Genomic DNA, 13,480 nt, shown 5'->3' on the forward strand with positions numbered 1-13,480 from the left:
ATGGATACCTCAAAAGCTTATCAATTTGCCATTGCAGAGATTGAGAAAAAAGAAAAACTAGATGAAGGCTACAAGAAAACTTACAAAAAGTTTGATCAAATGTTGCCAACCCTCCCAAAAAAGGAAGGTTGGTTGGCTAACCAACTTTTCCAATACCAAGGCTTTTGACTACCAACTTTTTTCCTCCAAGGAAACTTGTTGATCTATGACCACTTCAAGCCTCGACTGACAAATATTATCTTGTCAACATCCCTTAAATATGGCACAACATGGCTAAGAGCCCTCATCTTTGCTATTATCAACCAGAGATTTAAATAACGGTCACGATCATGTTTTCAATTACGTCACATTTATCGCATTTCAGAAATAATGGAGATCATTACGATCATTGCGATCATCGCGATTGTGAATTTTTTTTGCATAATTTATTATAAAATGTAATAATTATGATTATAATTATAAAAAATTTTATTTAATGATTTTAAAAATAGTTTATGACACTTTATGTTTTTTATTTTCTAAAAAAATTATTCACAATTCTATTTAGATTATAACAAAATATTCATATTTAGTTTATCCACAAAATTTTTCTTTGCCAAGTTCATATTCAATATTAATTCTAGACAAATCAAATATTAACAAAATATAATATGTTAAATACCAAGCATCTATATTTAATAAAATTATAAACTTAAAAATATAATAATTTCAAATTCCATCAACTATAATTATTGATATATATTTCAAATTTTACCATATGGTAGAATGATGAGGTGGATCAAATTCTCTATCTTCGCTTTGAGAGCCAAGTTGACTCTATCCCCATCCTTGTAGCCTTAGTTCTTGATACATTTGTGGTGAATAATAACCATATAGAGGTGGATAACTATGAGGAGGTTAAAAATTAGGTTGTTCCGATGGATAGTAACATCCTTGAGTACTAGCAGATGATTCACTATACTTAAAGCTATTAGAATTTGGTCTCCTATCTAAAAATGAAGAACCTCTAGAAATATCATAGTGGTGCTTCTTGGTTTTTCCTTTTGATCGAGCTGTACATACACTTTGACCCTCCTTAGATTTAATAAATGGATTTACTTCATATTCTACCATATTAATGAAGAGTCCACCACTAATAGCAAGCCTAAATTCTCTTTTAAGTGGACTGTAAGGTCGATTTGCATCCATATTATCATCAAAATTCGCACCATCACCATCACCATTATCATCATCATTATCATTATCTAGGCTTAAACCCCCACCATCATCACTCTAACTTAGTGTTGGACTTGAAATTGAATGAGATACATTCCTTTCTTGAGATTGGCATGATTGTTCAACATTCATTTTATTATCAGAATTATTTGCGGGCAACCAATAAGAGTTTGACCATCTAACAAAGGATTTTTTTTCTCTTGCAGCCATTCTATTAGTGGATCATCATCTTAAAAAATATGGTCAAGACTAATAGGATTAAAACTATTATTTATCTCATCAATGCTCATTTTTTTTTTTTATGTCTCATTCCCAGCCTTATGTTGTAATAGGTATATACAAGTTTCTAAAGTCTTTCACTTCAATTTGTTCCCTGCTTTGATGTGAATATAGCTAAATGTGCTCTAATTACGTTCATAATTTGATGCATATATTATTTGACTAAGCACTTTGATTGCTAGTTTTTATAATTTAAGAACACAAGTGCCATATATCATCCACCACTTAGCTGTATAAAATTATTTAAATTAAATTTGAATGTGCTATACAATTAAATAATATAAATAAATTATAATTATTTAATTTACTATTTACCTAGATTCATTTGCTTCCAAGCTCTTTGTGCCTGTAAAGTATCAAATGTTTCATGCTTGTCTCGAAATAATAACAACTACATCGATTGAAAATACAATAATAAATGAATAAATAAAAAATAATTTAATTTTTAATACATAAAATAAATATTAAAGTTATAAAATAGTATAAAATACTAACCTAATTAATTATTCTAATTTAAGTATTTATCAAAGGTTCTAATATTTCAATAACTGCTTTTATACCTTCTAATGTTTCTTTAAATACATTTGCAGAATGTTCGACTCCAAATTGAAATTGTGGATTTAGATAGTAGCCTAAACATAATTCATAACAATATTATATTAAAGTAATAGAAAATAAATATATAAGCAATTAAAAGTATAAAAAATAAACATATTTTTTAAATACCATCTATATTCTTAGTTTACTTACCAACTAAATGCAAGTTAGAGTGCATGAAACTCCATTTATTATCAATAATCTTTTCATATTCAGCAGAATAATGATAATTTTGCTAAATTGCTTGTTTAGCTCTATCCATAGCTTCGTAAATAAAGCCTATTGTTGGCTTTTCATCACCATCCATAAGGCGTAACACTTTTACTAAAAGCTCATAAACTTTTATTATATTGCTCACTTTTTTCCAAAAATCTTTTCCCAAAATGATTTTTTGGCTTCATAAGTAGGTCCTGATTTTTGTTGTCCTTATTTTGATTCTTTAAATTCCTATATATTCATCAATAAATTTTTAGAGTAATATATTTGAAATTAATATTTTAAATAATGATATCATAAAAAGATGCTAGATTTAAATAATTGTACTAATTATTAAGTACTAACCTTGGAATTGAACATCTCTCTTAAACCTTGTTTTCGCCTCGTTATTTTTTCTAATTGTATGAAATAAGTGGCAAATTGGGTAAGAGCAAAATGAAGTATTTGCTTCTCTTGTGTATATTTTTTCGTCAAATTAACAATCCAAATGTGATTGTATATAAAACAAGTCACTTTTTTTGCATTATCCAAAACCTTTGCCACATTTTTTTTCTTGCCAATATTTTTAAAACACAAGTCCAAACAATGAGTTGAATATGCTGTCTAATACAAATGTTTTTTCTTCTTCATTAGTCTTTTTCTTATGGTCTTAGGTGCTGCCTCATTATCAGTGACTATTTGAACAGTTTATTTTTCTTCAATTTCTTTCACAGCTTCATTTAATAATCTGTAATAAAATTTTACATCTTTACTATGAATACTTGAGACATATACAAATTTTTAAAAAATGGTCCTTTTATTACAGTAAATAAGAAAATTAATGATATGCATTTGATTCAAACTATTGGTCCAACCATCACATATCCAAGTGATACCCAATTCATTCCAATGAGCTTTTAATCTATTAACCCATTTATGAACTTGTTGATACTCAAACTCTAAATACACATCCGAAACCTCATAAAGTGTTAAAAGTTTTACATGTTGGCTAACTTCTACTACCACGAAAATCAAATTATGCAACCATGGAGAATTTGCTAACTGAAAAAAAAGTCGATCATATATCAAGAATTTTGATAGTGATTTACCTATCTTTTTTCTTAATGTTTTTAAAAATGAATCATTTACTTTTGGTTACCTTGAACTCTTACTTTTAACCAATTCAAGTATAGCTCCTCTTAATGAAAATTTAGACTCATTTGGAGTTGATTTCCTTATTCTTTCTTCAAAAATATTCAGCAACTAAGCCATAAGAGCTTTGTCCCTCTTCATATATGTTACTCCAACCACTAGTTCTTTGTCTGAATTATTGTCTTCTGTGTCACTTATGTTATGATTAGATACTATCCCGCATGACTTATCTAGTAGCGATGTCTTCATCAATAAATATTTTATAATCATCTTTCTCTCTTAACTATGATAAAAATTCATTTTTTCTCCTTTTGTTGTCAGGTTTTTTTTATTTACTTTCTTAAAAGAGTTTCATCATACTTTCTCTTACTATACCTATTAATAATATAGTTAAAAAAAGGGTATGTAATTTTATAATTTTTATTAAGAAATTAACAATAATATTTTCAAAGGAATTATAAAAACATAATATACCAGTACCATTGGAGCATGGTGCAACATTGCCAGTTTTATGAACAATGTGTTCCTTGAAACCTGTTATTCCTCATTTTACAATTTTACCACAAAGTTTACATGAAAGATTTTTTTTTGTATTTGGCACAAGTGTTCTAAAATGCCAACCTATATCATCACATGGCGCACTCTCTACTCCTTTATTCGAAAACTCTTCACGTTGTAACATACTTGCTATTTTATATAAAAACAAAACAAAGTTATATTTAGAAATATTAATATTATTTATTGCATCATTATAAATTGAATTTAAGCTAAATTTTTAATTTTTAGTTTTTAATCTTAAGAGTAATAGATCATAAAATACTAAATTTATTAAGTAACTTAATATTTTTGATACACTAATTGATATAAATTTTTTTATCACAAATAACTTTCAATAATTATATAATAAATATAATCTTCAATAATTACACAAAAATAATAAGAATTAATCTAATATCAAAAGAATTGACAACAATATAAATATCAAAACAACAAAAAAAATTATTAAATTTCAGATACAAAATTATAAATTAATATATAACACAATCAAAATATAATATTTAATTTTAATTAATTTTCATCTAAGTTATACAAAAAAAAAATTATCAAAATTTTTCATCTAAAATTTCTATATATATCATATTAAATTATTAATCCCTTATTTTTTTAATTATTAATATTCAATCCTTCTAATTAGATTTTATCTAAAAAAATTTCAAAAAATAAAAATTTTTAAACTTATATTTTAATAAAAATTTTAAACTTATATTTTTTAATTTTTAGTTTTTAATCTTAATAAGAGTAATAAATTATAAAATGCTAAATTTATTAAGTAACATAATTTTTTTAATACACTAATTGATATAAATTTTTTTATTACAAATTACTTTCAATAATTATATAATAAATAAAATCTTCAATAACTATACAAAAATAGTAAGAATTAATCTGATATCAAAAAAATTGACAACAATATAAATACTAAAACAATAAAAAAATTATTAAATTTCAAATACAAAATCATAAATTAATATATAACAAAATTAAAATATAATATTTAATTTTAATTAATTTTCATCTAACTTATACAAAAAAATTTATCAAAAATTTTTATCTAAAATCTCTATATATATTATATTAAATTATTAATCCCTTAATTTTTTTAATTATAAATTTTTCAAACCTCTAATTAAATTTTATCTAAAAAAATTTCAAAAATTAATTACAAAATTAAACAAAAAATTCATCCCCCCACCCTCACCCCATTCAATCCCACCCCACCCAATCCCCCATTCACCCAAATGCCCTAAATACCCCTCAATTTTGCCTAACCCCAGTAGACCCAGGCACCCAACTCTCTCTCTTCTGTTTGTTTTTTTCATAATTCTAGAGTTTGGCCCTCTCGAGAATCTACTTCTTCTCTCTTTTTTTTTTCATCTCTCTCTTTCTTTCTCATCCTCTCATCACTATCACTTGTTTAGTGCCTACAGAATATCTCGTTCGTCTCTCTCAAACTCTGACAAAGACAGACATTATTTTACAAATATTTTGTAAAAAAAAAAGTAATTTAAATTTCTCTTTTTACCTTCTTCACTCTTGATTGTTGATTGAGAACTTGAAGCTGATTTAAATTTGGATAATTTATGGATTGAGCTAGGATTGCTGTTGAAATGCTATTTGAATCGTTGATAAATAATTTGCATGTTTTCTAATTTATTTTTAGATTGATTTTGATATTGAGAACCTGAGGTTCTGAGTTTTATTTTTTGCTTTTACTTTTACTTTTATTTTTACAGGCTTATTGCTTTATTCTGACCATGTTGAAATTTTGTTTCTTTCTTGTAACATGAATTGTTGATCCATGAGTAGGAAAATACGAATAGCAACAATAACGATCCATTATTATTACTATTTCCTATTATATCATTTTTTCATCCGTTACATACCGTTTTGACTGTGAATAAATTTCTCAACCGTATTTCTTTCAATAACAATGACGAGTAGGAGTGTTACCGCAATTTTGCGATCACTATTCCGTTATTAAACCGTTATTTGATTCTATGCTATCAACAGAAATTCTTATGACTTCTGCAACCATCCTCTGCTCACAGCAAACCCTCAACTTGGTCCTCTTGTTTGAAGGATACATTCACAAAAATGGATCCACTTCCTTCATTGAAGGGCTTCCGTCGCCTCGGTTATTTTCAACTCACCTTCCTTACTCTTTGTTTCCAAAGTCCATGAGGTCCCTGCAGGATCCCTCTGCTTGCCGTTTCGTTTACATCGGCCGTGACCCCAAAGATGTTTTTGTTTCAATGTGGCATTTCATGAACAGGTTCAGACGCACAGAACAGCCACCACTTTCATAAAAAGAAGCCTCTGACTTGTTCTGCAAAGGGGTTTCACTCTGTGGACCCTTTAGGGATCACATTTTGGGGTACTGGAAAGCTAGTTTGGAGTCACCAAAGAAGGTGTTGTTCTTGAAATATGAAATGTGAAGGAGCCTTCGTTTTGTGTCAGGAAATTGGCAGAGTTCTTAGGGGTACCGTTTTCACCTGAGGAAGAAAATAAGAAATAGTGAAATTGTGTAGTGTTGAGAATTTGACCAATCTTGATGTCAATAAAAACGTTACAAGAAATCGGGAACGTCCTGTTAACGATTCTGATTTCTTCAGGAAAGGTCAAGTTGAAGATTGGGTAAATCATTTGACACCTAAAATGGCTAAGATATTGGACCTGATTACAAAACAAAAGTTCCAAAGTTCTGGATTGAGCTTTGATTAGTCTACAGAAATCTTCCAGCTGTAACCTTTTATTATTCCTATTACTACTATGCTGTTGCTTGTTGGGTGATTATTTTCTTTGTGTAACATCTTGTTGCTTTCAATAAAAAGAAAATCCATATAAAATCGTAATCAAGTTAAAAAATTGCAGCTTGTGTAATCTTTTGTACAAAGTTGTTCAAGACTGTGTTGTTTACTATAAATAGAGGCATGATTATGAAGGGGCCCTAAAATAATACTTCAAGAGATGCAAATTGAATCAGGCAACACTATTACTACAGATTCTTACCCATTTTTCAAAGCTTGTCCAAAAATGTGGGCTGGTTCCTTGATTATGGGCTTTCCTAAGGAAAATGAGGTGAGAACACACACCAGAAAGGCAAGACTTTGAACGTTAACACATGATGAAAAGAACAGTAAATAGCCCAATAGCCCACTGTTGTTTGAAAAGTGATTAGTTTGTTTGTTTGTTTTTTTTTTTTCTTTAAAAGGATAAGAAAAATCCTTTATCAACCGTTCAATTCTTAAAAGAAGCTTTCTGAGATTTTGAATGCATCAAATTTATATGATAAAATCGTTGAAAAAATTAAATTCGAGTAAAATTTGAAGATAAAATTAGTTTTTCAATGAAGAAAAAAGGAAGATTAGTTTGATATTCGTTTTACATATTTGGTCAAGTGAAAGGAGGAAAACAATAACTCATCATGTTTTTTAAAACTATATCATTTGATTATGATTATTAAAATTAGAATGATTGTGTTTGTTCGATAGAAACTTCAAAAAATAATTTAGAAAGGTCGAAAAATAATTATGTTTGTCTCTCCTATATTCTATCTCTTCATTAAATATATTTATCCAACTAAAAGAAAAGATTTTGCTTAAAGTGTTATAAAACTAATATGAGTAATGAAAATTTTAAATTTTAATTTAATTAAAATAAATAAAAATTTGAACTCAATTCGAATTTCATCAAAATCGACTTTTTATACTTGGGTTCAACTATATACAATACTTGAAATTTAAGGTACGTATAACTTCAACATTATATTAATTAACTCGATTATTATCAACTCAAATAATAAGTTCATACATAAAATATAGTATATCACACTAAAAATATTTTAGAATTTGGAAACTTATTTAAGCTTGTAAGTCACCAGGATTGGATATTAAAAAAATTGAATATGACTTTAATTAAACTTATGATTAAATTTTTATTCAAATAAAAATATATTTATCAATTATTTAATCAAATGTTCTAAGGTTTTCACAGCTTGATCATACTTAATCATATTGAATCAGCTAATAGATTAGGATTTTATTTAGATTGATAATGAAATTAGTTTTAATGAAATTTAAAACAATGATAATGATGAGATTATATCATATTGAATACTACAATAATAAGATTAAAAACATGTAAGTACCCACTAAAAACAACCAATTACTATAATAAAAAATATCTTTTATTTCATTTTGAAACTAAGAAAATCCATTGCCTTCCACTAAATTTTTCCTCTATTCTCTAACTTGAAGGGCAGGAAACTCATATTAAATCATGAGATGTTATTTAAATGCATTCCATGGACATCCCTAAAATTAAAAAATAACAAAATTTTAAAGAAATAATTTTCATTAGACACTTTCAAAAATTTGTTATGAACACCCAAAAAATAAAAATAAAAAAAATTGAAAGAAAAAATTTTCTGAACATTATAAAATTGGTAAATCTATCAACAATTTTTTTTATATATTATAAGTAAACATCTTTAAAAAAAAATCATGAAACCACCTTTGCATTGAAGATACTATGAAATTCAAATGGAAGCTAGAATAACCCGTTAGTTTTACTTGTTTACACCCTATTTTGCCTCTCATATTAATTTGTTCCACTTCTTTTCCCGTAGAACCAAATAAAGCATAAAAGCTTATCCATGTGGTACTAAGATGAATATCAGCCGCTCAAGTTATTCTTTCCTTTCCATTTTTCTCAGGTTAGCTATGACCAAGGGGTTGGAGACATTAATGCTTTGCCTCGTTGATAAGATTCAACAGATTCTAGGAATTATGAAACCGGCTTTCAATATGAAGGTTGTTTTGTTGCCAGATACTCTCTTGTTAGGAAACAGGAACTAGGGTTTCCCCCTTTTCGTACTTCTTCTTCTATCATTATATGGAATCAATTTTGGATTTTTTTTTCATGGAATTTGTCCACTTAAATGAAAACATTGTCATAGTTTTTCATATGAATGCATGTTAATTTCATTTTCATTTTATACATTTCAATGGTTAAAGATTTAAATCTCTACTTGAAAATTTTCAATTCAAATCTTAAAATAATGTAGAAAGATTTATAAAATAAAAATGAATTACTTTTTTATATTAATTCAAATTTTATTTACAAAAAGATATCCCTATAATAATTCTTACTACAATTTCTTTATCTAATTTTTTTAGTAGTAAGAGGTTTTTTTGTGTCAATAAATTTATTTATGTAAGGTTTAATAAATTCTTTAATTAACCTGAAACTTTAATATATTTTTAAATAAATCATTATTCTTTGATTTATACTTAAATAAATTTTAACATAAATAAATTTTTTATTTGAAACAAAATTTTATTTTGGATACGAATCCAAGAATAATAAATTATTTAAGTACAATAAAAATTTTAAAATTTATTTAAAAAATAAAATAATCAAAATTCTTTTTAATATTTTAAACTTAACAAAATTATAAATCTATAATGACGAAAAAGTAAGTACCGTACATCACTATATCAATGTAATTAATGCATTTATAAATCATTTATAAGGATCGAGTAAGTAAAAGACTTGCCTAACCTTTTAAACTTTTATTCTTTTCATTACCTTCACTGCTAAATCATGATTTTGATAAAAAAAATAAAAAAAAAATTTTGTTTCTGAATATTTAAAAATAAAAATGGGGATTAAAGGTCGAAGAATAATAAGAGCCCAGCAGTCAAACTTGTCCATTCGCATCTCATTGGCGCTAAAAAAAGTCATCAGATTGGACCGCCATCATCGGCCCTTCCGCGCCGGTAAACCCATTTCCCTAAATTCCAAAATCTTTCTTTAAAAAAAAAAAAAAAAAAAAAACCATTTAAATTTTCAAATACGATTCTTTCAATTTCAAACAAATCCAAGTAAACCGAAAGGGAAAAGTATAAAGTAGCCACAATGATCAAATAACAGCCACCGGATAAACTTCCAGCAAAAAAATCCCTCACGCGCGCCCTTTTTTTCCTCGAACGTTCTAGAAGAATGGCACAATCGAAGACGGAAACTGGGCCAAAGTCCAGCTCAACGCAATCTCCTTCTCAGGAACCGAGCCCGAAAGAGTCGGATCCCGCAATGGATGCGGACGGTTTTGTTATGGTGCCAACAGCAGAGCCAGAGAAAAAGGAAGAGAAAGAGACTCAGAATCCAAAAGAGATTCAGATTCAAAGCGAGCAATCACCGAGCCGAACATCATCCGGGTCGAGGAAATCGGTTCATTGGAACCCCGAATTGGTTAGTGAATCGTCTGCCGCTGATCACAGCGCCACTATGTCCGCTCCTGACGGATCCAATCCTTACATTGCTCACGCTCCTGCTCCGGAATCTTCTTCGACTTCCTTCAAAGGCAAAACATTACACATTTATTTCTAAAATTATCTTTTATTTGAAAATTTTAATTATTTATTTTTAAAATTGGAAACAGAGAAGATGGATATAGTGAGGGATGTTTTAGGGAGATGGGGGAGGAAAGTGGGAGAAGCGACGAGGAAAGCCGAGGACCTGGCCGGGAACACGTGGCAGCACTGTATGCTTTTTCTGTTTTTCTTTTAAATTTCAATTGCTTCTTTATCTTATTTTAGTTTTAATTTTTGGTATTTTCCCTGTAGATTAGATCTGTGTATGGTTTGAATTGGATTGTGCTTTTTAGCTTTCTAGGATTGGAATTGATATTGAGTGCTCGGTAATTTGATTTGTTTTAATTTGTGATTAAATAAAACTATGGTTCTTTTTGTTCTTTTGATGGTTGCTATGGATATTGGGTTACTGAAAATTGAAATCTCAGATATTGAATTACCAATTAATATTTCGAATTTGGTTAAGGCTCAGGTGCACATTGCTTCTGTTGGTGGTTTGGTGTTTTGTATTGCTCGTTTGTTCTGAGAGCGATGTAGGATATTTGGGATGCAGTTTGTTTCATTTTGGAAATGGTTGGACGATTTTAGATAATTGTGATTTAGTAGTTTTAACATGTTTTATGGTAGTTCTTAAGGAAATGCAGTATTGATTAATGAAATGTTGGTTGGAGTTAACATATGTGATGTAATTTTTTACTTGGAAAAGAATAGAATATGATGGATGATTGGGCTTGATTTTTCCAGAAATAAGGTTATGATACCTGGTTTCCTCAAAGGGCATGTTCAGATCTTATAAATCATGCTTAAGAAATGAGATATGCACATTCATTTATTCAAACAAAGGACTCAAGCTGATAAAATACTTGACAAAGCAATATGTTCCATTGTTCCTTATTTACCGCCTCACTAAGGATGCTAAAAATCACGTGTAATCATCTCATCATAGGGATGCTCAAAACTTACCCATATGTTAAATATGACGCATGATACATTCTTGTTTCTGTGCAACAAATAGAATTATTACCATCCAAACCATATTTTTGCTATTTTGATTGTTGAGATGTCTCATTTTTTTTTATGATAACTCTTGCACTAAAAATATCCCATAAACAGTACTCTCATCATTTAAGGACTTTTAGCTCTCCTTTTGCTTGTATACTCTTTCTTCGCCTTTATTTATCTAACCTTAGAATTCTCCCCCATCACTATCACTTTCTTTGAGTATGTACCACCATAATGTAAGTGTGCATCCTCTCATTTGTGCTTTCTGCGTACATGTTACCTGAGCAGTCTGTAACCCAAATTTATGTATTCCTTTTGCACTTATGGCTATCTCTAACTTCTCTTTTGCAACATTACCTTAACATTTTTTAGGTACATTACAATACCTCAACTTGGTCATGCATAAAATGACCATAAAAATAATGATCTTATGTATTCTTTGTCATGTTCTGGACCCTTTTCTATTGGTCTTCTTTGTATGGCAGTTTCCTTTACAATTGCTACTGTTGCTTTTATTTGAGCATAAGAAGAGTATTTTTGTGCTTCAATTTTATACAAGGAAGAAATATGGAAAATAATGTTTGCATATATTAATTAGAATAATATGCTGTTTCTGATTTTTATACGTGAACCCAGCTCTCATCCCCTGCCCCCTCCCTCTTGCTTCTCAAGCAGTTTCACATGCATAAAATTACAAAAATACTTTTTCTCTTTCCTTAAATCAGTAAAAACAAGCCCGAGTTTTGCTGAGGCTGCCATGGGAAGAATTGCTCAGGGAACAAAGGTTTTAGCAGAAGGTGGCTATGAGAAGATTTTTAGACAAACTTTTGAAACAGTTCCTGAAGAGCAACTCCAAAATTCATTCGCATGTTACTTATCCACATCAGCAGGTCCTGTCATGGGAGTTTTATATGTATCTACAGCAAAGCTTGCATATTGCAGTGACAGTCCTCTTTCCTATAAAAATGGTAGCCAGACTGAATGGAGCTACTATAAGGTATGGTTGCATTAGCCTTACATGCTTGCATTTACAAAAGATTGGTAGTAGTGAGTTGCTATTTCCACTTCACTCTATGATGTTGAAAAGATACATCACATCAATAACTTTGTACGTGAAAATATTAGGGTACCGGTTTATGGTTTAGAACTTACTGAGTTATGATTCTTGACATTATTCTGTCTGTTTAAATAGGTAGTTATCCCATTGCATCAACTTAAAGCAGTTAATCCTTCAACAAGCCGAGTCAGTCCCTCGGAAAAGTACATCCAAGTTATCTCTGTCGATAGTCATGAATTTTGGTTCATGGGCTTCTTAAACTACAACGGTGCTGTTACATGCCTACAGGAAGCTTTGCAACTAAATAACTTACAGTCTGTGTGATACCGTTTCTAGTAGCATAACCTTCACTCAGTTGTATGACGATTATCATGCAAAGCATTCACTCTGCTGCTTAGAAGCATCTGATAATACATGTTCCTTCCGAAGTTCTTCAATATTCTATGGAAATGAAAATTTAGGTAAAGGTAGAATTTATATCTGGATATCAGATGACAGTTATAAGAAGAGAATATAATGAACCTGTTCTGGTTTAAGCTCATGTCATTGTAATGTCAGTTGCTATAAACCGTTCAGTGACTTGATATCGTACCCAATGTTTATGTGAGACAAGTTGTTGCTTTTGTGTTCCTTCTCCAATTGTTTTTCCATTTTTTCTTATCCAGTGGAGTAGTTTTGCCAATTTTCGATTAACAGGGTGGAAACCTAATCCTTGAATTTTGATGCAATAACCGATAAATGTGCTGAGTTTCAGCATGTCATCTTCTAATTTGATGTAAATTCTACTACATGGGCATAATTGGTTTTAAGCTTAAAAATTGGTTATTGAATTCTTTTCCCTTTAAAACATGTTTGTTTGGGGTGGAATAGCCATTCCATTCCAGCCGTATTCCACCATTTGATTATTCATATTCCCCCATTTGATTATTCATATTCCCGGTGGGGATGGTTATTCCACCATTTGAATTTTTAAAGGGTTAATGATATAAATGATCTTTGAATTATATTAAAATATTTAATGTGGTATTTAAATTTTAAAAATTTTTAA

At 29.1% G+C, this 13,480-nt stretch overlaps 1 protein-coding gene and 1 pseudogene across 1 annotated transcript; both read left to right on the forward strand.

The window, feature by feature from the left end:
- On the forward strand, positions 1 to 6,720 carry LOC149511996 (cytosolic sulfotransferase 12-like; annotated as a pseudogene).
- A 2,996-nt stretch (positions 6,721 to 9,716) lies between these two features.
- LOC111316993 (GLABRA2 expression modulator-like) lies at positions 9,717 to 13,062 on the forward strand. The gene is made up of 4 exons (XM_022919273.2): positions 9,717 to 10,363; positions 10,442 to 10,543; positions 12,101 to 12,372; positions 12,568 to 13,062. Exons 1-4 carry the CDS (start codon positions 10,003 to 10,005, stop codon positions 12,754 to 12,756), a joined length of 924 nt encoding a protein of 307 aa, XP_022775008.2. The 5' UTR covers positions 9,717 to 10,002; the 3' UTR covers positions 12,757 to 13,062.
- Positions 13,063 to 13,480: the final 418 nt, after the last annotated feature.

This window comes from Durio zibethinus, chromosome 24 (genome assembly GCF_047325235.1).
Source record: "Durio zibethinus cultivar Kanyao isolate XHJ-2024 chromosome 24, ASM4732523v1, whole genome shotgun sequence".
Classification (NCBI taxonomy): Eukaryota; Viridiplantae; Streptophyta; class Magnoliopsida; order Malvales; family Malvaceae; genus Durio; species Durio zibethinus.

Coding starts and splice junctions, on each gene's coding strand:
- LOC111316993 (XM_022919273.2), top strand. CDS start 10,003: ATGGCACAATCGAAGACGGAAACTGGGCCAAAGTCCAGCTCAACGCAA. Junction 10,544..12,100: donor CGGGAACACGTGGCAGCACT/GTATGCTTTTTC, acceptor TCCTTAAATCAG/TAAAAACAAGCCCGAGTTTT. Junction 12,373..12,567: donor CTGAATGGAGCTACTATAAG/GTATGGTTGCAT, acceptor CTGTTTAAATAG/GTAGTTATCCCATTGCATCA.